The following is a 21601-nucleotide window of genomic DNA, read 5'->3' as shown; positions in this document are numbered from 1 at the left end:
ATTATTTATCTAATTGATAAATTACATTGTAAATGGGGATGGGTAGGCTACTTCATTCAGTGAATACTGAATGTCTTGCTATCTCTGGGAGTATGTTAATGAAGGCTTTTCAGCTGTTGAACTATGGCAATGTCAACCTTATTTCTAAGTCTTTCTTTCTTTTAGTCAAGAAGTGATGAGCCAGAGAAACCAATCAGCGTCACTGCAGCTGTTCTACCCACCACCCACACTGCTCTCCCTCCACAAGCAACCACATCCTCCTGCTCAACTAATTTGCCACCACACTGAAAATGACTTTACATACATACCTCTGTGCCCATCTCATTGCAACCTGATCCATCCAAAGCCTCTGCTGGACACCTAAAATGTGAGAAATTTAAACAAGACGGTACAGTTGTGTGTATGGATGGAGTTCCAAGAAAATACATGAGAATATGGCAAAGGAGATAGTGATGAGAGAGATCATACAGTATGAAAATAAAGACACTTTGGGATCTAAAATGTGCGTGGGGTGCCCTCTTGTGTCTCCTTTTTGTCCGTTTGAGGACACTACAGTCACCTCTGGTGGAGGTTCTTGGAACACTGCTATTTAGTCTGAGCAGAGGTTGACGAAAACCTCCAAGGTGGTGCTATGTTGCATGTTATCATGATCCTTTTAGGTTGTAGATAGCACCTTTTTTTCTGAGTGTAGGCCAATATTGCAGTGGTGGTTTGTGGTTTTCTGTAAAAATGAATGCAACAGGCCCTGTGCTTCTCTGGAGGATCTAACAAGATAGTGAATCATTGCATCAATGACAGTACGACGATAATGAACATGTCTAACTTGCACTGTTATGCAATTATTAAGAGACTAGATACAAATAGCTAATCCTGGCGACCACTGTTCTAGCATTAATTAATTGAGGCAAGCAGGTCAGAGATGCCAAGGTGGTACCCAACAATATGCTACAGTACTGTAAGTGTATAGTGTAAATAACAACTACCAATAAACCTTCTAAATTATAAACATTTAGTCAATCAAATAATTACTCTGTAAAACGAGGATTGCATTTACTCTATTTAACTAATAGGATGAAATAATTGACACTCAAACAATTAGTGTACATGAAACATTATACATTACAGAATAACACAGAGTATTTGACTATCACCAAATAGGCTAAAACAACATGGTAACATGTGTCTTCAGTTCAGAATAGTCTCTATGAGAAAACACAATGTGTGTCTGATACACGGTAGCAAGTTCTCAAAGTATGAACACTGTCCTTTTAACCAAATTCAAGCAGAAACTCACGCCCAACCCGAATCAACATTTCTTTGCTAGTTAAAACAAGACAGGAAAACACAGCCAGATTCAAATCTTATCAACTCAATGTAAATGATAGGGGCGCATCCTTGTGTTGCTCCCTTTTTGAACTATACGCTGCCCGACCAACAAAATAACACTCCCTGTAACAATAAATCCACAGCACTTACAGCACAAAAAAAATATATACCAATTCGTAGCTCTGTGAATTCTTGAAAAATTCAAACATGACAATTTCATTCACACAGTAACATTCATTTCGCTGATTCACCTTTTCATCTGTCGTCACACCTCTCCTGCCATCAGTGACCCAAGGACTTCAATGAGAACGTCTCTTCTTAAAGATCGCCACACTCTTATCTACTGGGTGAAATACTGTGCCATCACAGCAGCAAGATTTGTGACCTGTTGCCACAAGAAAAGGGCAACCAGTGAAGAACAAACACCAATGTAAATACAACCTATATTTCTGTTTATTTATTTTCCCTTTTGTACTTGAACTATTTGCACATCATTACAACACTGTATATATACATAATATGACATTTGAAATGTCTTTATTCTTCTGGAACTTTTGTGAGTGAATGTTTACTGTTAACTTTTGATCGTTTATGGAAAACAAATGAAAAATCAAAGGGCCTATGCAGAGCATCGAAACCTTTTGTTGTGGTTGTTTTTTACCGATGCCTGTTTATTCATAAAAAGCAGAAGATAGTAAATATCATTAATCACAATGGTTAACTTATGCAAATTAAATAGGACAACATTTCAAGCTTATCAATAGGATTACATTTAGCTGAATTGGGTACACATATGGCTCAGGGAGAAATGATTACATTTAGCTGAATTGGGTACACATATGGCTCAGGGGGAAATGATTGCATTTAGCTGAATTGGGTACACATATGGCTCAGGGGAAAATGATTACATTTAGCTGAATTGGGTACACATATGGCTCAGGGGAAAATGATTACATTTAGCTGAATTGGGTACACATATGGCTCAGGGGAAAATGATTACATTTAGCTGAATTGGGTACACATATGGCTCAGGGGGAAATGATTACATTTAGCTGAATTGGGTACACATATGGCTCAGGGGGAAATGATTACATTTAGCTGAATTGGGTACACATATGGCTCAGGGGAAAATGTAAGATAGGAAAACACAGCCAGATTCTAATCTAATCAACTATATTTAAATGATAGGAGCGCACCCGTGTGTTGCTTCCTCTGAACTATCCACAGTTTCCCTGTAACTATAAATCCATAGCATCTGCAGTACAATTAAATATATCCAAATTCATAGCTCTTTACGAACTCTTGAACAATCCAAACATGACAATTTCATTCACACAGTAACATTCATTTTGTTGATTTACGTTTTCATCCGTCTTCACACTTCTCCTGGCATCAGTGACCCTCCATGGGGTCACTAACCTGTACCTCCACTCGGTACCGGTACCTCCTCTATATAGCCTCGTTATTGTTATTGTGTTACTTTTTATTTGACTATTTTTACTTTAGTTTATTTAGTAAACATTTTCTTAACTGTTTCTTGAACTGCATTGTTGGTTAAGGGCTTTGTAAGTAAGCATTTTACAGAAAGGTCTACCTGTTGGATTTGGAGCATGTGACAAATACAATTTGATTTGACATAATCTGACATTACAATATCTTCCATTGTCAATAGATATCCCTTTCCTACCTCCTCCTCCAGGTTTGGATGAACGAACCAACCACACCCTCAAGACTGCCATGGGCAAGTCCCTTGACGGGTTCCGGGAATGGTGGGAGGACAACCTGAAGGTCATTCTCTTTGCACACAACAACAGTGTCCAGGCCTCCAGAGGACTCACCCTATAGCCTGCTGTATGGACTGGAGCTGCTGCTGTATGGACTGGAGCTGCTGCTGTATGGACTGGAGCTACTGCTGTATGGACTGGAGCTGCTGCTGTATGGACTGGAGCTGCTGCTGTATGGACTGGAGCTGCAGCTGTATGGACTGGAGCTGCAGCTGTATGGACTGGAGCTGCAGCTGTATGGACTGGAGCTGCAGCTGTTGACTGTGGTAAACAATGCAATTGTATATACAATTATTGGATATACTGTAGTATTTCAAATTTGTGATAGACTAACACTAAGTCAATTGCTATTTTTGTATAACATATTTTCAGATCACTGAAACTCCACCTGATCTGGTGGAAGTTGTCGAACCAGATCAGAAGGCCTTCGAGGACCACCTCCAGGCACGGACTGAGAAGGATGTGGAGGTTTTTGACCAGGTAAAAATGTATTGTCCGCTGTTAATTTATTTTCTGTCCCTCCAAGAGATATGTAAGTGTATTTGGAATAATATGAAATATACATTTCATTTATTTATATTATCAATCAAGGTGACATTGAACATTGACAAGGCACAGCAGTAACAGAAGGAGAGCTACTGGAGGATAATCAAGGATGGGACCAAGAGCTTCTACATCCGGGTGAATGACTTGGTTTGGAAGAAGGACGAAAGGAAGGCGAGACCTGGAAAACCTTGCTGCTCTTTCTCTCCTAGCTGGGTTCACCATCCGTTAAGGTGAATATAAAAATCTCAGATGATACCTATTTGCATTTGCATCCTCATAGTGGGCTGCGTCACCATGCTGTCTGCAGTACCAACACTGGCCCAGAGGTTTTTCCAAATAGTCAATCTTAAGGCTAACCACTGGGACACAGTAAGTAACCTCCGCTGCCAGGTAGGTACTGTTAAGGTGTATGACTCCAGTGGTTATGACACCACCCCAGAGTTTCTCTGACAACTCACCTCTCTCATCTTTTCCAGGGACCATCCCTTACCTCCCTCATCAACCCCACTGACATAACAAATTACAGACGGGTATCCTTTCTTTCTGTCTGCAGTTAACAATATTGGATGTCTAATCAAACATTTAAATTAAACTATTAATTAACTGTATTTTTGCATACCTGATCAGCCTGTAACCTGTGTGTTTGCTTGTTTATGTCTCTGTCTCCTACCCTGTTCCCTGTTCTCCGGGACCTAGGGGCTCTGCCCAACACCCAGACATGGATCCACCTGATGTCGTCAATTACCAACCACCCTCCAACTTTTCATCACATCATCTACAGCTACTGTTATTGTCATGTTGTCATTATCTGCTAAGAAATGTTCTTGCTCTGTCATACTGGGCACATAGTGTTTTTAGTTCATCTGTGTATCTCACATTAACATTGCAAACACTAATTGCTCCGGTAAGTCACTCTGGATAAGGCAATCTGCTAAATTACTAAATTGTGTAAATGTAATAATCAAATGTATTTGCATATGAGTGAAGTAGAAATGAGCTGACTGTGATCTAAGGTAAGTAACATTCATGTGTGGGGAGGACATCGAAATTATGTATTTTTTGTTTTACCCCGATGCCTGTTTATTCATAAAAAAGCAGATGATAGTAAATATCATTAATCGCAATGGTTCGTCTATGCAAATTAATAGGAAAACATTCCAAGCAAATTAATAGGACTACATTTAGCCTAATTGGGAACAAATATAACGCGGGGGAAAGTCAAACGATCCTAGTCAATCTATTGTTGTGTTTATCTGTTAGGTGTATGGATAGACCCACACCGATTTTAAGATTTTGGTATTTTTCTGTAAGTATAGCCTACCACTAATATTCTACATTGCGGAGCATTTAATAAAACAACCATATTGTCCTGTGATTGTCCTTTCATTTAAAAGTGAATGTTTTCATAAGCCTCTAGGTCTACCAAGAAATTATGTTGAGGCTGTTCAAGACCTTCGATAGCCTACTAGCCTATGTGGAAATAATCGTGGAGTTATACCCTAGATCACTTTACATAATCTGGACGGTTGTTTTTCTAAGGCTAATTAAACAAGGGGTAGCATATGCTTTTTACCTGTCTCTATAACAAGGGTTAGGCCTATATCCTCACATACCCCCTCAATTCGAGCCCTGCTTTTAACCATAAGACATCTCCACAGAAATGTATAGCCTAAGGATTGCATGGTGTCAGTGATTGTGTTTATTAAACCGTTAAACTGGGAACTCTGGTGAAAAAGCGAGGTCAAATCATGACACCAGTGATTTTCAGGTCAGAGAAAGATGCCTGAATTGGAATTCCGAGTTGGATGACCGTTCAAAACTATTTTTCCCAGTCTGAGCTCATTTTTTTCAGAGTTCCCAGTTGTCTTGAATGCACTGAAGTCGGAAGAGGTGATATGCCTATTTTAGCTAAATCGACAAATTAAGTTGATTAGATTACTCTGGCAATGAAAAATGTTTTTTACAAAATCATGTAGATGTAGACGTTTGTAAGGTGTTCATGTTGAGATCTTTAATAATAAACTAGTCACTTAAACTGACGCTTGACACATGTAGACATTAATAAAGGCATTCGTGGTAAGATCGTTCATAATAAACTTACAAGCAAACTGACACGTGACGTGTCAGCGCCACATTGCACGACGTGAACACTACGTATACATGACGTGTACGTGTCACGTGGCGTGAACGTGCTGGCAGTTTGACACCTTAGGAAAAAAGTGGTCTCCGTTGACAGTCCATGTTAATTCATGCTGGTATTTTATGGCACTAGGAAGACGTTAGGTGATTTCCTGAGAGGTATCAGTAGCTTCACGAGGCTTAATTCCGGCACTTATCACCCCCCCATAGCCTACCCCATTCTCCCACCTGAAACCCTCTTCCCCAAAGCTAAAGTGTGTGTGTTTTTTTGTCTTACAGCCTGCTATGGTATTTAAGGGTCACAGTGAGGTCTGAAGTTGAAGCTCATTTACTGCATTTCGATACAATTTAAAACCTCAAAAATGGTTCTGAAATATTGTTGTGTAAAAAATGTCAGAACGGCAGTATGCTCCACTCCACAGGAAACAACAATGGTCTTCTTTAGATTCAGGCAATCAATAGGAGCAGGTCTGTCTGTAGAAAATAGATTTAACTGATTTTATTTTTAAAATCTTTTTGACTAAATAATGATTTGACATTAAATAATTAGATCTACTCATACTGTCTGCTTCAAACATATCAAATGTACTACTTTTCTTTAAAAGAAACTATTAACGACATAGATAACCAAACACATTAACATGAAAATCTTTGTGTATACAGAATTGGACCATTTTCCTGTCCTGCTAAGCATTCAAAACGTAACAAGTACTTTGGGTGCTAGGGTAAATGTATAAAGTACATTATTTTCTTGAGGAATGTAGTGAAGTAAAAGTCAAAAATATAAATAGTAAAGTACAGATAACCCCCCCAAAAAATACTTAAGTAGTACTTCAAAGTATTTTTATTTAAGTACTTTATGCCATTGGACACAACTGTAAAAGCAACACAGTATGATACGAAAACGAAACTTCAGTTGACATTTTCCTCCAAACAGAAACTTATGCCACAACGGGCATAGCCTGAGTAAACAAAAATATCAGGCTGACACATATGCAGAGGGAGAGGGGCCAGGTAAATAAAGTATTTTAAACAAACAAACACACCAGCTAGCACATTTGGTTCCTTGGCAGTTGAGGGAACGTACATTTTTGCTTACCCATTTTGAGCCTGTAATTGAAATCACAAATGCTGATTCTCCAGATACTCAACTAGTCTAAAGAAGGCCTCTTTTATTGCCTCTTTAATTAGGACAACAGTTTTCAGCTGTGCTAACATAATTGCAAAAGGGTTTTCTAATAATCAATTAGCCTTTTAAAATGATAAAAACTTGGATTAGCTAACACAATGTGCCATTTGAACACAGGAGTGATGGTTGCTGATAATGGGCCTCTGTACGCCTATGTAGATACTCCATTAAAACATCTGCCGTTTCCAGCTACAATAGTAATTTACAACATTAACAATGTCTACACTGTATTTCTGATCAATTTGATGTTATTTTAATGGACAAAAAAATGGGCATTTCTAAGTGACCCCAAACTTTTTGAACGGTAGTGTATATATAAAAAATAAAAAATATGAGCTCACTCAGTCTCAACTTACTGTAAGGAGTTAGAATAATAAAATACACAAAGTGCAACTTTAAAATTTGGTTTCGCATCAGCAGTCATGCACTTAGCCCATGTCAGCAACATCTCCTAGAGATGAACGTACTTTGGTGTGAAAAGTGCAAATCAATCCCAGAACAACAGCAAAGGACCTTGTGAAGATGCTGGAGGAAACAGGTACAAAAGTATCTATATCCACAGTAAAACGAGTCCTATATTGACATAACCTGAAAGGCCACTCAGCAAGGAAGAAGCCACTGCTCCAAAACCGCCATAAAAAAAGCCAGACTGCAACTGCACATGGGGACAAAGATCGTACTTTTTGGAGAAATATCCTCTGGTCTGATGAATCAAAAATATAACTGTTTGGCCATAATGACCATCATTATGTTTGGAGGAAAAAGGGGGAGGCTTGCAAGCCGAAGAACAACATTCCAACCGTGAAGCACGGGGGTGGCAGCATCATGTTGTGGGGGTGCTTTGCTGCAGGAAGGACTGGTGCACTTCACAAAATAGATGGCATCATGAGGAAAGAAAATTATGTGGATATATTGAAGCAACATCTCAAGACATCAGTCAGGAAGTTAAAGCTTGGTCGCAAATGGGTCTTCAAAATGGACAATGACCCCAAGCATACTTCCAAAGTTGTGGCAAAATGGCTGAAGGACAACAAAGTCAAGGTATTGGAGTGGCCATCACAAAGCCCTGACCTCAATCCTATAGAAAATGTGTGGGCAGAACTGAAAAAGCATGTGAGAGCAAGGAGGCCTGACTCAGTTACACCAGCTCTGTCAGGAGGAATGGGCCAAAATTCACCCAACTTATTGCGGGAAGCTTGTGGAAGGCTACCCGAAACGTTTGACCCAAGTTAAACAATTTAAAGGCAATTCTGCCAAATACTAATTGAGTGTATGTAAACTTCTGACCCACTGGGAATGTGATGAAAGAAATAAAAGCTGAAATAAATCATTCTCTCTACTATTATTCTGACATTTCACATTCTTAAAATAAAGTGGTGATCCTAACTGACCTACGACAGGGAATTTTTACTAGGATTAAATGTCAGGAATTGTGGAAAACTGAGTTTAAATGTATTTTGCTAAGGTGTATGTAAACTTCTGACTTCAACTGTATGGTCGAATTACCGACCGGGATGGGGCCCATTGATCAAAAAATGTATCTTCTCTCTGCCCCATGTCAAACTGTGTAGGATTGCAATAAATGTGCGTTAAAACGGCAACATTTTCTGTATGCCCAATGGCAAAATGTGCAGAATTGCCACCCCTCATGATGAGTTCTGTTTTTTTGAGGCCCCCACCCCATCAAAGTTGCCCATCCCTGATTTAAATAGAACCATGAGGAAAGCTGCAGAAAACATTATGCTGAAGTATGGAAATTCCCATAGAAGAACATTGTTTCTTAACGATCTCTGAACAATTTACTTTAAATAGAACCACAAGGAAATGTTAAGGGAAGGTTGTATGCAAAACGAAGAAGAAACATATAGTTCTCAGAACGTTATGTGCTAGCTGGGAAGGTTATGCAGGTTGTTGGAGAAACCACACCACTGCTCAGCATTTGAGGGAATACTCAATTATGAAAGAAAATACTTTAAGGTGAAACTAATATCTGTATTATTTAGATACATAAATAATTATTATGTTAAAAGAACACAAGATACAGACACGAATGTCAAAATATAATGCAGTCCAGAAAAAAGGATGTTCCCATACAGAATTACATAAAAAACGTTTTTTCATAACTCACATTCAAAATTAGTGGACTTTAAGTCAAGGATAGTTTTTTCCAATAACACGGTAAGCCTATACATAGCCTAAACATTTGCAAATTTAAAATGTTCACTTGAAAAAGCCAAGGTTTAAAAGTTGTTGTTTTTTAGTGTAAAATCTGAACCTAGATGAAGGCTATATCAACACAAAGAAAATCCTATGCTAAACTGAAGAGATATATTGACATGTAAGAAACACATTGAATGAAATGATGAACACAGCAGTAGCCTATATATAGTGTCCATTACTCCTTCCAGAAGCCTCTGTTGTGGGCCACCGCCTCTTTGAGCCTGGCCAGCAGCATCTCCTTGGAGGGGTAGATGGGCAGAAAGAGTAGGAAGTAGCAGGTATGGGATTCTGGGAAATGTAGTTCAGTAGAGTTCTGCAGGACTGCCACAGTAATCTGGATCTTGTCCATGCCCAGGATAGGAACGCGCTCACAGCCCGTCAGGAACACTGAGAAGGAGGGGATAGATCGTGAAAGGAAGACTGAATGGGAAGAAACATAGTGAATTTCTTTGTGTTGCAGGTAGCCTAGCCATTAAGAGTGTTGTGCCAGTAATCGAAAGGTAGCTGGTTTGAATCCCTGAACCGACTAGATGAAAAATATGTTGTTGTGCTTTTGAGTAATTGCTCCTGTAAGTCGCTCTGGATAAGAGCGTCTGCTAAATTACTAAAATGTCAAATGTGTTCAGACACATTTTTTTTGTAAAAGCTCTTGTGGAACAGGAAGTTCAAATATGCAGACAAAACCCTGAACCAGCATTATGAAAGACTGTATGGTTTCTCCAGTTTTACTCAACCGAGAGCAATTTAGTGCCATACTTACGGAGGAAAGCTTTCTTTTGGTCGTCTGTCAGTTCCTCAAAAGCCTCCCAGAATGTGATGATGTTGGGATGTCTGGCATGGTACTCTCCATCATACACAGTGTTCTGGATATACAAATCAAACAAATGGCAGCAATAATTAAACAATATTAAACTTGTACGCCATTTAAACGATTCACCACTCAAAGTCACACAGTATGTCACAAAGCACCATGTATAGCACATTATCTCCTAGCCCCAGTCCTAACTTGAGAAACGTACCCATAACTTGACATCAAAGCAAATCCCCCATTGATATACAGTGCCTTGCGAAAGTATTCGGCCCCCTTGAACTTTGCGACCTTTTGCCACATTTCAGGCTTCAAACATAAAGATATAAAACTGTATTTTTTTGTGAAGAATCAACAACAAGTGGGACACAATCATGAAGTGGAACGACATTTATTGGATATTTCAAACTTTTTTAACAAATCAAAAACTGAAAAATTGGCCGTGCAAAATTATTCAGCCCCTTTACTTTCAGTGCAGCAAACTCTCTCCAGAAGTTCAGTGAGGATCTCTGAATGATCCAATGTTGACCTAAATGACTAATGATGATAAATACAATCCACCTGTGTGTAATCAAGTCTCCGTATAAATGCACCTGCACTGTGATAGTCTCAGAGGTCCGTTAAAAGCGCAGAGAGCATCATGAAGAACAAGGAACACACCAGGCAGGTCCGAGATACTGTTGTGAAGAAGTTTAAAGCCGGATTTGGATACAAAAAGATTTCCCAAGCTTTAAACATCCCAAGGAGCACTGTGCCAGCGATAATATTGAAACTTTCAGCTCATACAAGGAGAAGACTGATCAGAGATGCAGCCAAGAGGCCCATGATCACTCTGGATGAACTGCAGAGATCTACAGCTGAGGTGGGAGACTCTGTCCATAGGACAACAATCAGTCGTATATTGCACAAATCTGGCCTTTATGGAAGAGTGGCAAGAAGAAAGCCATTTCTTAAAGATATCCATAAAAAGTGTCGGTTAAAGTTTGCCACAAGCCACCTGGGAGACACACCAAACATGTGGAAGAAGGTGCTGGAAGAAGGTCAGATGAAACCAAAATTGAACTTTTTGGCAACAATGCAAAACGTTATGTTTGGCGTAAAAGCAACACAGCTCATCACCCTGAACACACCATCCCCACTCTCAAACATGGTGGTGGCAGCATCATGGTTTGGGCCTGCTTTTCTTCAGCAGGGACAGGGAAGATGGTTAAAATTGATGGGAAGATGGATGGAGCCAAATACAGGACCATTCTGGAAGAAAACCTGATGGAGTCTGCAAAAGACCTGAGACTGGGACGGAGATTTGTCTTCCAACAAGACAATGATCCAAAACATAAAGCAAAATCTACAATGGAATGGTTCAAAAATAAACATATCCAGGTGTTAGAATGGCCAAGTCAAAGTCCAGACCTGAATCCAATCGAGAATCTGTGGAAAGAACTGAAAACTGCTGTTCACAAATGCTCTCCATCCAACCTCACTGAGCTCGAGCTGTTTTGCAAGGAGGAATGGGAAAAAAATTCAGTCTCTCGCTGTGCAAAACTGATAGAGACATACCCCAAGCAACTTACAGCTGTAATCGCAGGAAAAGGTGGCGCTACAAAGTATTAACTTAAGGGGGGAAGAAACTGAATAATTTTGCACGCCCAATATTTCCGTTTTTGATTTGTTAAACATTTTTGAAATATCCAAAAAAAGTTGTTCCACTTCATGATTATGTCCCACTTGTTGTTGATTCTTCATAAAAAAATACAGTTTTATATCTTTATGTTTGAAGCCTGAAATGTGGCAAAAGGTCGCAAAGTTCAAGGGGGCCGAATACTTTCGCAAGGCACTGTAAATGCATCAACACTGACTAATTTATGCCCTAATTTCTCAAATCAGCACCCAGACCCACACTGAGTAATGAATGATGGTTGTATATAGAGACCTGTTTGAGCGTGTCCCAGTCGTAGTCCTCTTTCCCCACCATGACTCCCCTGAGCTCCTCAGGCTGGAACAACTCCACCACGTCCCTGTCACACACCTTGAAGAAGCCTCTCCTGAACTCTTCAAACACCTTCTCCGCTGATTGGTTGAAGGCAAGGTTGACGTAGGCATCAACAAACTGCTTCCTGTAAAAATGGTATTTAATGGTATTTTAATATTTTCAAAAACAGAAAACAGAACAAGCAGAAAGCATGCTTGTTGTAACTTCTAACTTCTAAAATTGAAACCTTGTATTATGCATTACAGACAATAGAATGTAATGTGAGCCAGTTTGCTACAGCAGGAAAATAATCCTGCAGCAACAGGAAATGTGAATTATTATGTGGATTATAATTAATGGACATTTTTGTAGGGGTTGATACATTTTTTTGTAAGGGAAAATCAAGTCTGAAGCCTTTTTAAACCTCAAATATATTCTACACTTTTAAAATGTCCTGCATTGCAGGAAGGTTCTCCTGCAACAGAGTGATCAAATTAAGATCTTACATCTGTAGGAGTAAAAGTTGCTGAAGCCTTACTTGTTAAAACTTGTGACTGGTTTTCCTGTTTCTTTGGGATCCAACTCCACCTTCTGGTCATCCCAGATCACCTGATGAAAATAAACAGTTTTACCACTATGCACATACTGTATCTAGGGATATTTCATTGCTCAATCAGTTTCAATATTATACATACGGTGAAGGTCATGTCCAGGTTTTCTTCAACATCATCATCAGTGTAGTCCTCCAAGAGGTACCGCAAACTCCTTCAATTACAGCGAAAATAAATGTATGTTGAAACATTTTCATCTGTTTCTAAGGGACACTAATTCAATGCTAAAATGTACATTCTAAAATACAAACGTACCCTCCCACAACAGGGTCAAACTCTCTCAGGTCCTCCAGTGAGGGCTTGACCCCCACCATCTTCTTGAACAGGGCCAGAGGGAAGGGCAGGTGTACAATGTTGTGGTTGTACAGGGCCATGCCACACAAGACACCAAACAGGAAGTAGCTCTTCTCCTCCACTCTGGGCTGGTAGTAAGGGTAGGTGGCACATGAGCCAAGGCAGAGATCAAGAATAAACATGAACAGGCACCATTCTTCTTCAAATAACTTTTATCTCCTTTGTTGTATTATGTTGTTGTCTGTATACTGCAATTCAGCTTTTAGTTGTGAATGTGTACAACTATAAAACCTTGGTACATCAGGAGGAGAGTAGGGAGTGATGGTGATTATACTTGTAAACAATTCTGTATTGATTAATACAGTGTAGATAGTGGCACTGCTGTAATGGTTGAATCTCTTTATGTTGCTATTAACTGACTAAATGTATTTAGATTATTTTTAGAATATTATTCCATTACTCACCCATTTTAATTTGCTTGAGAGTGCAGTGATTTATTATACAGTAATGACATCATAATTCCCTAATTCTAATTCTTACCTTGGCAGGGAACCAGACCAGTGTCTTGGTGTCGTTGTACATGAACATCTCAGACTCTGGTGCCAACAGCTCTTCAAACACATGGAGGAAAAAGTCCCTTATGTTGACGAGCGACAGCTTGATGTCCTCCATAAACCGCACCTGAGGGATAAAGCATCAGAGGAACGTTTAGGTTGAGTTCTGACATTGTCTTGTAGTCTTACGAAAAGCATTTCTTAATTCAGGTTGTCATAATTTTACCACAAGTTCTCTCTGGAAGTAGTCATGATCTGCAGCACCCAGTTGTCTGAAGGTGTCTTCGATGAGTGACGGGCGCCTTAAGGTCAACTGGAAGACTGGAGCAGGGGGAGATTCTGGGTTGTCTCGGAACGTTCCAGAAGGATACATCACTGTTAGCCGGTGGGTGAGATGGTGAACCACCTGCAATATATAAATATACACTCGTTAAATTTTTTTTTATGTCACTTGCACAAGTTCCCGTGAAATTACTTTCCTGCTTGCATTTTCCCAACAATGCAGTATTCAATATCAGTAGTACTATATATACACATATATATATTTTTACTGTTAAGTAGAACATAAACACAAGAAATAGAAATAAGAACACGAGAAAGTAAGTAAGCTATATACAGGGTCAGCTCCAGGGTCTATTTAGAGTGATATACAGACTGGTCTTTGGAAACCACTGGGTAGGCTATGGTATACTTGAAAACAAAGATTCATTAAAAGGATTTAAAACAGCCAGTGGAATAACACAGTATACCTTAGTAAAAAGTGCATTGTTGTTGAAAATCGCCATCTTGTAGATCAGACTCAACACAAATGGGTAACGGCAAAAGATGACTGGTGTCACCTCTGTGTCCTAGAAGTGACACAAAAGAAAAATGAAAGTGCATCTCAATAGTCTACATGGGTTCCATCTCTGTCTCATTCCATCAATCTGCACTGAAACAACTGGACAAGTGAAACCAGATTGGCATCCACCACATTATAATTCTAACATTTGAGTAATTTAGAGATGATTTGGTTATTTTATTACCTCCCTTGTTGACCAAAAGCGCCAAAGCTTCACATCATCCATAGGAATTACCCTATCAATGATCTCTTCCACATAAAAGGTACTGGCGGGAACTTCCTGGGTTCTTCCGGCCCTTTTGTTTGCCTTTGAAATAACATAATGTCAGCATCAAAATACATTTGCACATGTCCCTTGCACATGAGGAAGTGAACAGTTCACAATATGAAGTATGTTAGGGCATGATCAACAATAATGACAGAGACGGCAGAAAATGGTCAGGAGGATTATAAAAATGATTGACACAAACACGGACTCTGTGGAGGTACTTGAGGGCTTCCAGCAGGAATTTGACTCCGGGGTTGTGGGTAGCCAGAAGACCGTTCCTCAGCATGAATGACAGGGCATTCTTCCATATCAGAATGTGCTTAGTCATGATGGAAGGCTCCAGTGACGACCACCAGTCTTCTATAACATATGATACATGAATACAAGTCCAAAATATGTTAATTATATTGCCTGTGCAAAAAAATATTATCTTATAATATATGGTCATGTGTCACAGTGTCAGCTATGCTTCTATTATAATGCAATTCTTCAAAATGATACTGATGCCAAATTTGCTGATAAACTGAAAAGGTCAGATGTTATTTACTTAAAATTTTCATGGCCGTTTCATTCAGATCCTCAGCGATAACTATTGCTAAAGCCATGACCATGTTCATGACATTCTGGTCATCGTGGAGAAGAGGGATTGTGGGTAGTAGCATAAAGATCTCTGGTGACTTGATGACAGCTGCTGAACTGCAAAGAGTGTCCACCAGTGGCAATATATTTACCTATATGGAGAATATATATAGACATAAAGAGAGTTACATTATGCTATCATGATCCTCCATTCAAAATATATATTGATATTTAATAGATTGTTGATATTTGTTTAAGTCTTTGAAGAGTGAGTTAGTCTTAGCTGATTTCCTGATCCATGGGATGTTGAAGAGCTGATCAAAAGCCTGGCTAGCAGCCTCTAGGTCCACTCTTAACGCTCCTGCAGCTTTAGTTGATGGAGACTCACTGGTAGAGGGTATAGCATGGGTATAGTATTACCATTGACACAACATACTGTACACACACAGTGTTCATTATAAACTATCCAAACATTCCATTTTAAAATAGCTTACCTGGCTTTGGTGAAACTGGCCACAAGACTTGAACTTGTTGAGAACATCAAGGATATTTCTCTGTTGGAACAAATGTGGACATATTTGATGTTTCAGTACAATTATACTACAAGAAATACAACTTTAAAATAAATGTTTTTTTATTTCATTTTGAGTTTGCTAGTTTTTTTTTTTTTTAACTAGCAAAGAACCTTTGTCTATGGTGGATTGTATGTTTTAATATTCAACGTAAATAAATATAATAATAAATTAACCTTTGCGCCTCTGAATTTCCTTGCTCCATCGACAGCCATTTTTGCAGCTTGGCTTTATCTAACCTCCCGATTGGCTGTTCTCTTTCAGAACTCTACAAAGGAAGATAAAGCAATATAAGAAATTCAAATATCTCAAACATGAATTAGCTGCTTGAGACATTTAGAATGTTCCAGTCTCCCTTTTACTGAGGTATACAAGGTCAGAAACATTACCTCAGTGGTGTAAATGAAGTTTGAATTCCATCCCACTGATATCTTCATGTCTGGTAAAAAAAAGAAAAGAAGAGGTTGTAGGGACGTCAAGTCTCGTTAAACAGTATGTGTTCTAATTCAGTCACCCAAAAACGTCATAGTCAGTACGTAGCTGCATTATATAATTGAATAGAATCAAATACAAAAGAGAATAAAAGACAATAAAATAGACATTGTATCTGGTACCGTTATGTATGACTGTTGCTGCCCCACCAGAAGCCCTTTCCAGCAGCACTGAGGTGGGTCGCAAGCAGCCCTCCGTAATGCCAGTCCCTAGCTGACCTTTGACCCCACTGCCAAAGGCCCAGAGTTGACCTGAGGACCCCAGCACCAGGGTGTGATGGCTGGCAGAGTTACAGTAAGACAAAAACACAGTCAGACTGAGAATGTTCAAGATTGGTTTCCTATCTGTTTATTATATGTGTATGTATGTGTATAAGTAGCATTATGGTATTGGTCATTACCTGCCACATGCTATCTGCGAGGCCAGTCCATCCATACCCTCTACCAGTTTGGGTAGGAGTTCGTTAGCTGATGCGTTGTGCCCAAGCTGGCCTCGGCTTCCCTCTCCAAAGGTGAACACCTGTCCACCCTAAAGACCACAAAGAACCAGAACCAGTTGTTGACATGTCAAGGCCCAGAGTTGTTCCTGGTCTGGCCAGGTCAGGGCCCTAATCACTTCTTAAAGAGACAGTATAATAGTATTGAAGGGTCGACCTTTACTCTGGTAGCCCTGAGGCTTGATCTGTAATAACAGCCATAATCAGGACATATTCTGTATAACCTGTGACTTTCTATTCTGTAATAAACTGTAACTTCTCATTTAGTGTGAGACTGTATTCATGCACTCAGATAACAACTTGTATGGTTCATTGTGTATCCAGGCGCTTGATCATTTGTTTTTCACCTCTGTTCAAGGTAATTTCATATAACTGGCTTTATTTACCAATATGTGATGAATTGTATCTTCGAGGCTGCTGACTTTGTGTTTAGAACTATCTCCCAGTGGGCCCACTGTTTAGGACATTAAATACTTTTATGAACGAATGAACTGCCGTAGTATTTGTTTCCTTTCACACCAACATCTCCCTTGGGGCCTTCAGTAAAAATACAGTAATAGTATAATACCTTGGTGAGAACAACAGTGTCCCTCTCCATAGTAATAGTATGATACCTTGGTGAGAACAGCAGTGTCCCTCTCCACATTAATAGTGACACCTTGGTGAGAACAACAGTGTCCCTCTCCACAGTAATAGTGTGATACCTTGGTGAGAACAGCAGTGTCCCTCTCCACAGTAATAGTATGATACCTTGGTGAGAACAACAGTGTCCCTCTCCACAGTAATAGTGTGATACCTTGGTGAGAACAACAGTGTCCCTCTCCACAGTAATAGTATAATACCTTGGTGAGAACAACAGTGTCCCTCTCCACAGTAATAGTGTGATACCTTGGTGAGAACAACAGTGTCCCTCTCCACAGTAATCGTATGATACCTTGGTGAGAACAACAGAATGTGCCTCTCCACAGTAATAGTATGATACCTTGGTGAGAACAGCAGAATGTGCCTCTCCACAGCTGATGAAGAAAACCTGCAAGACTCTGAGAGCAGGCACAGCACAGATGTTGAACCGGCCTGGCAGGGGGAACAAGCATCATACAAGCATCATGCAATATTCCCACTCTATATAATACATCTGTAAAACAACTTAGTGGTTATAACAAAGGAATCCAAGTTCAAATGAACTTTTTATACAAGTAGCGTACAAAGAGAGGTAGAGTGTCGTAGTACCTTTCTCATCCACACGGTTGAGTCCCAGCTGCCCAGCCCTGTTCGCCCCACAGCAGTAGACCAGGCCTGGGAGGGTGAGGGCCAGAGTGTGGGTTCCTCCGGCTGCTACCTGGGTCACTGGGACCCCTATGAGGGAGCACACCAGGGCAGGAATGGGCTGCAGAGGGACTCCCTTCCCCAGGCCCAGCTGTCCATGGCTGTTCAGACCCCATGAGAACACCTGTCCTCCTGTAGAAGACAAAGAATTGACATATTACATTACAATTACATTACAACAATTCCAGAGTTACATTCTTTCCTAATAAATATCATCTCACTGTCCTTTTGATGTTCACTCTTAGAAAAAATTGTTCCAAAAGAGTTATTTGGCTGTCCTCATAGGATAACCCTTTTAGGCTCCAGGTAGAGCCCTTTTTGGCTCCAGGTAGAATCCTTCTGGTTTTCATTTAGAACCCTCTGAAAAAAGGGTTCTACATGGAACACAAAAGGGTTCTACCTGGAACCAAAAAGGGTTCTCCAACGGGTTCTCGTATGGGGACTGCTGAATAACCCTTTTAGGTTTAAGACAGCACCTTTTTTTCTAAGTGTAGTCTAACTGATGCATGTGGTTGTCATAGTTTAGATGGAATGCAGCCTGTGTGAGAGACATCAGTAGGTACAGTATGTTATACCTTTAGTCAGGGCCAAAGAATGGGAATTTCCACAAGCAACCTGTATCACTGTTATCGGCAAGGGCGAAGGTATTGGAACTGGTCTGTGAAAAAAAAAAGGAGACATCTAGTACATTTTGTCTTTGTTAATGATCAGTGGAATCCAAGAGGGCTCTCATTACTTGACAATGTAAATCATGGATGATATTTAACTATCAATATCTATTTCATGTTTAAGTTAAAGGTTTCCTTGCCTTGGCCTGGGGGCTTTGGAGACAGTAGTAAGGGTGATGCCCAGCTGTCCCTCACCCCCTGCCCCCCAGGAGTACACCTGTCCTGACGCGCACACAGCAACAGAGTGGTCCTGACCACAAGCCACAGAGACCACTACCCCCAGACCCTCCACTGGGGCTGAAACGGGTAGAACACATGCAGTTTAATTTGGATGTTCAATGTCTTAGAAAGGGTTAAATGCCAGAAATGCCATGGAATTTAATGCATGAAGGAGTTAATCAACAATTTATCTGAGTCCAGTCACTTCATTGTTCCCTTTTTGTTAATAAATCCCTACTACACAAGCTTCTGACTTACTTAATTTCGTTGTTAAAGTATAAAAACATGAGATCCCAAACCCTTTCACAGGGTTGGTTGAGTTTCCTCGGGTCCCCACCAAACTAGGTACGGTTGAAGTCGGAAGTTTACATACACTTAGGTTGGAGTCATTAAAACTTGTTTTTCAACCACTCCACAAATTTCTTGTTGACAAACTATAGTTTATGCAAGTCGGTTAAGACATCAACTTTGTGCATGACACAAGTCATGTTTCCAACAATTGTTTAAAGACAGATTATTTCACTTACAATTCACTGTTTCACAATTCCAGTGGGTCAGAAGTGTACATACACTAAGTTGACTGTGCCTATAAACAGCTTGGAAAATTCCAGAAAATGTACATAATTTGAGTCAATTGGAGGTGTAACTGTGGATGTATTTCAAGGCCTATCTTCAAACTCAGTGCATCTTTGTTTGACATCATGGGAAAATCAAAAGAAATCAGCCAAGACCTCAGACAAAAAATTGTAGACCTCCACAATTCTGTATCATCCTTGGGAGCAATTTCCAAACGCCTGAAAGGTACCATGTTCATTCTGTCTCCTAGAGATGAACGTACCTTGGTGTGAAAAGTGCAAATCAGTCCCAGAACAACAGCAAAGGACCTTGTGAAGATGCTAGTATAAACCGGTACAAAAGTGTCTATATCCACAGTAAAACGAGTCCTATATTGACATAACCTGAAAGGCCATTCAGCAAGGAAGAAGCCACTGCTCCAAAACCGCAATAAAAAAGCCAGACTACGGTTTGCAACTGCACATGGGGACAAAGATCGTACTTTTGGAGAAATGTCCTCTGGTCTGATGAAACAAAAATAGAACTGTTTGCCCATAATGACCATCGTTATGTTTGGAGGAAAAAAGGGGGAGGCTTGCAAGCCGAAGAACAACATCCAAACCGTGAAGCACGGGGGTGGCAGAATCATGTTGTAGGGTTGCTTTGCTGCAGGAGGGACTGGTGCACTTAACAAAATAGATGGCATCATGAGGAAAGAAAATTATGTGGATATATTGAAGCACTATCTCAAGACATCAGTCAGAAAGTTAAAGCTTGGTTGCAAATGGGTCTTCCAAATGGACAATGACCCCAAACATACTTCCAAAGTTGTGGCAATCCTATAGAAAATTTGTGGGCAGAACTGAAAAAGCATGTGAGAGCAAGGAGGCCTAAAAACCTGACTCAGTTACACCAGCTCTGTCAGGAGGAATGGGCCAAAATTCACCCAACTTATTGTGGGAAGCTTGTGGAAGGCTACCTGAAACGTTTGACCCAAGTTAAACAATTTAAAGGAAATGCTACCAAATACTAATTGAGTGTATGTAAAGTTCTGACCCACTGGGAATGAGAGGAAATAAATACAAGCTGAAATAAATAATTCTCTCTACTATTATTCTGACATTTCACATTCTTAAAATAATTGGTGATCCTAACTGACCTAAAACAGGGATTTTTTACTAGGATTAAATGTCAGGAATTGTGAAAAACTGAGTTTAAATGTATTTGGCTAAGGTGTATGTAAACTTCCGACTTCATCTGTAAATCCGCTTGTATTTTTTTTAACGCTTCACATTTTTAAAATCACCTACAGAATTCCTTACATTTGGATTCCCTGGTGCCACTAGGGCAATTTAACACCCTGATGATAAATGAGTTCACCGAGGTGTGCAATTGTTTTGATTGACTTTAATAATTTGTTTATGATGTCTGTGAACATAGCAACAGTTCACCTTCGTTCTTCTGATTTGGATGGAGAAACGAAACTGAAACTGAGCCGATGTTGTAGTTTTATTGAGGGATAGTGTTCCAATTTCTGAAAGTTGTGGTAAAGTTCACTAAGCTAAATATCGGCTACTACACATTTTAATATCATCTGTAATTATGAAAAATAAAGTGAACAGAAATGTTAGCATAATTATAAAGAATAAAATAATTCAGAAGCAAGCATCCTTTTAGCAGCGCTTTAATTCGAAATAGCCTACATAGCGATCCTTACACCCAAATAGTCAGATATAATTAAATGATGTATTACCTGGTAGTTTTGAATCTCTTTTCTTCTGTCTACCAAGTTGTCCCTTTGAGTTGCGCCCACATGATAGGATCCTGCCATCTACGGTGAGAAATAAAGTGTGTTGTTCCCCACAAGCAATTTCTGTGACTTTATCAGAGAATATATTCCCTGCTATCGGAAGAGACACATTCTCAAAGTTTAGACCAAACTGTCCACTCGAACCGTCTCCCCAGCAGAACATGATGATGTGATGATTGACTGATGACTAAAGTGTGGTCCACATAGGTTGGCTATATTGGGCTCTACGTGTGTGTGTGTGTGTGTGTGAGAGAGAGAGAGCTACTAGTTACCACATCCATAAAGTCGTAATTATGTCTAAACCCCAACTATTTCTACAATTTATCTTCTTAAGA

The 21601-nt window shown here is 39.7% G+C and overlaps 1 protein-coding gene across 1 annotated transcript; it reads right to left on the bottom strand.

Annotated features, from left to right (window-relative positions):
- Positions 1–8955: 8955 nt before the first annotated feature.
- On the bottom strand, positions 8956–21541 carry LOC110498631 (putative E3 ubiquitin-protein ligase HERC3). The gene is made up of 23 exons (XM_090210345.1): positions 21210–21541; positions 18823–18979; positions 18590–18672; positions 17919–18146; positions 17671–17762; positions 16593–16720; positions 16315–16472; positions 16090–16139; positions 15877–15968; positions 15623–15682; positions 15413–15515; positions 15097–15280; positions 14758–14909; positions 14466–14588; positions 14190–14288; positions 13667–13846; positions 13427–13567; positions 12848–13014; positions 12677–12746; positions 12520–12590; positions 11943–12126; positions 9965–10067; positions 8956–9591 (listed from the first exon to the last, which is right to left on the bottom strand). The coding sequence occupies exons 1-23, from the start codon at positions 21427–21429 to the stop codon at positions 9380–9382; spliced, it is 3057 nt and encodes a 1018-aa protein (XP_090066471.1). The 5' UTR covers positions 21430–21541; the 3' UTR covers positions 8956–9379.
- Positions 21542–21601: the final 60 nt, after the last annotated feature.

Source organism: Oncorhynchus mykiss, chromosome 19, assembly GCF_057628025.1.
Source record: "Oncorhynchus mykiss isolate SJ-2025 chromosome 19, ASM5762802v1, whole genome shotgun sequence".
Taxonomy (NCBI): domain Eukaryota; kingdom Metazoa; phylum Chordata; class Actinopteri; order Salmoniformes; family Salmonidae; genus Oncorhynchus; species Oncorhynchus mykiss.
The sequence above is the reverse complement of the archived record's forward strand: the minus strand, read 5'-3'. Positions and strand labels throughout refer to the sequence as shown.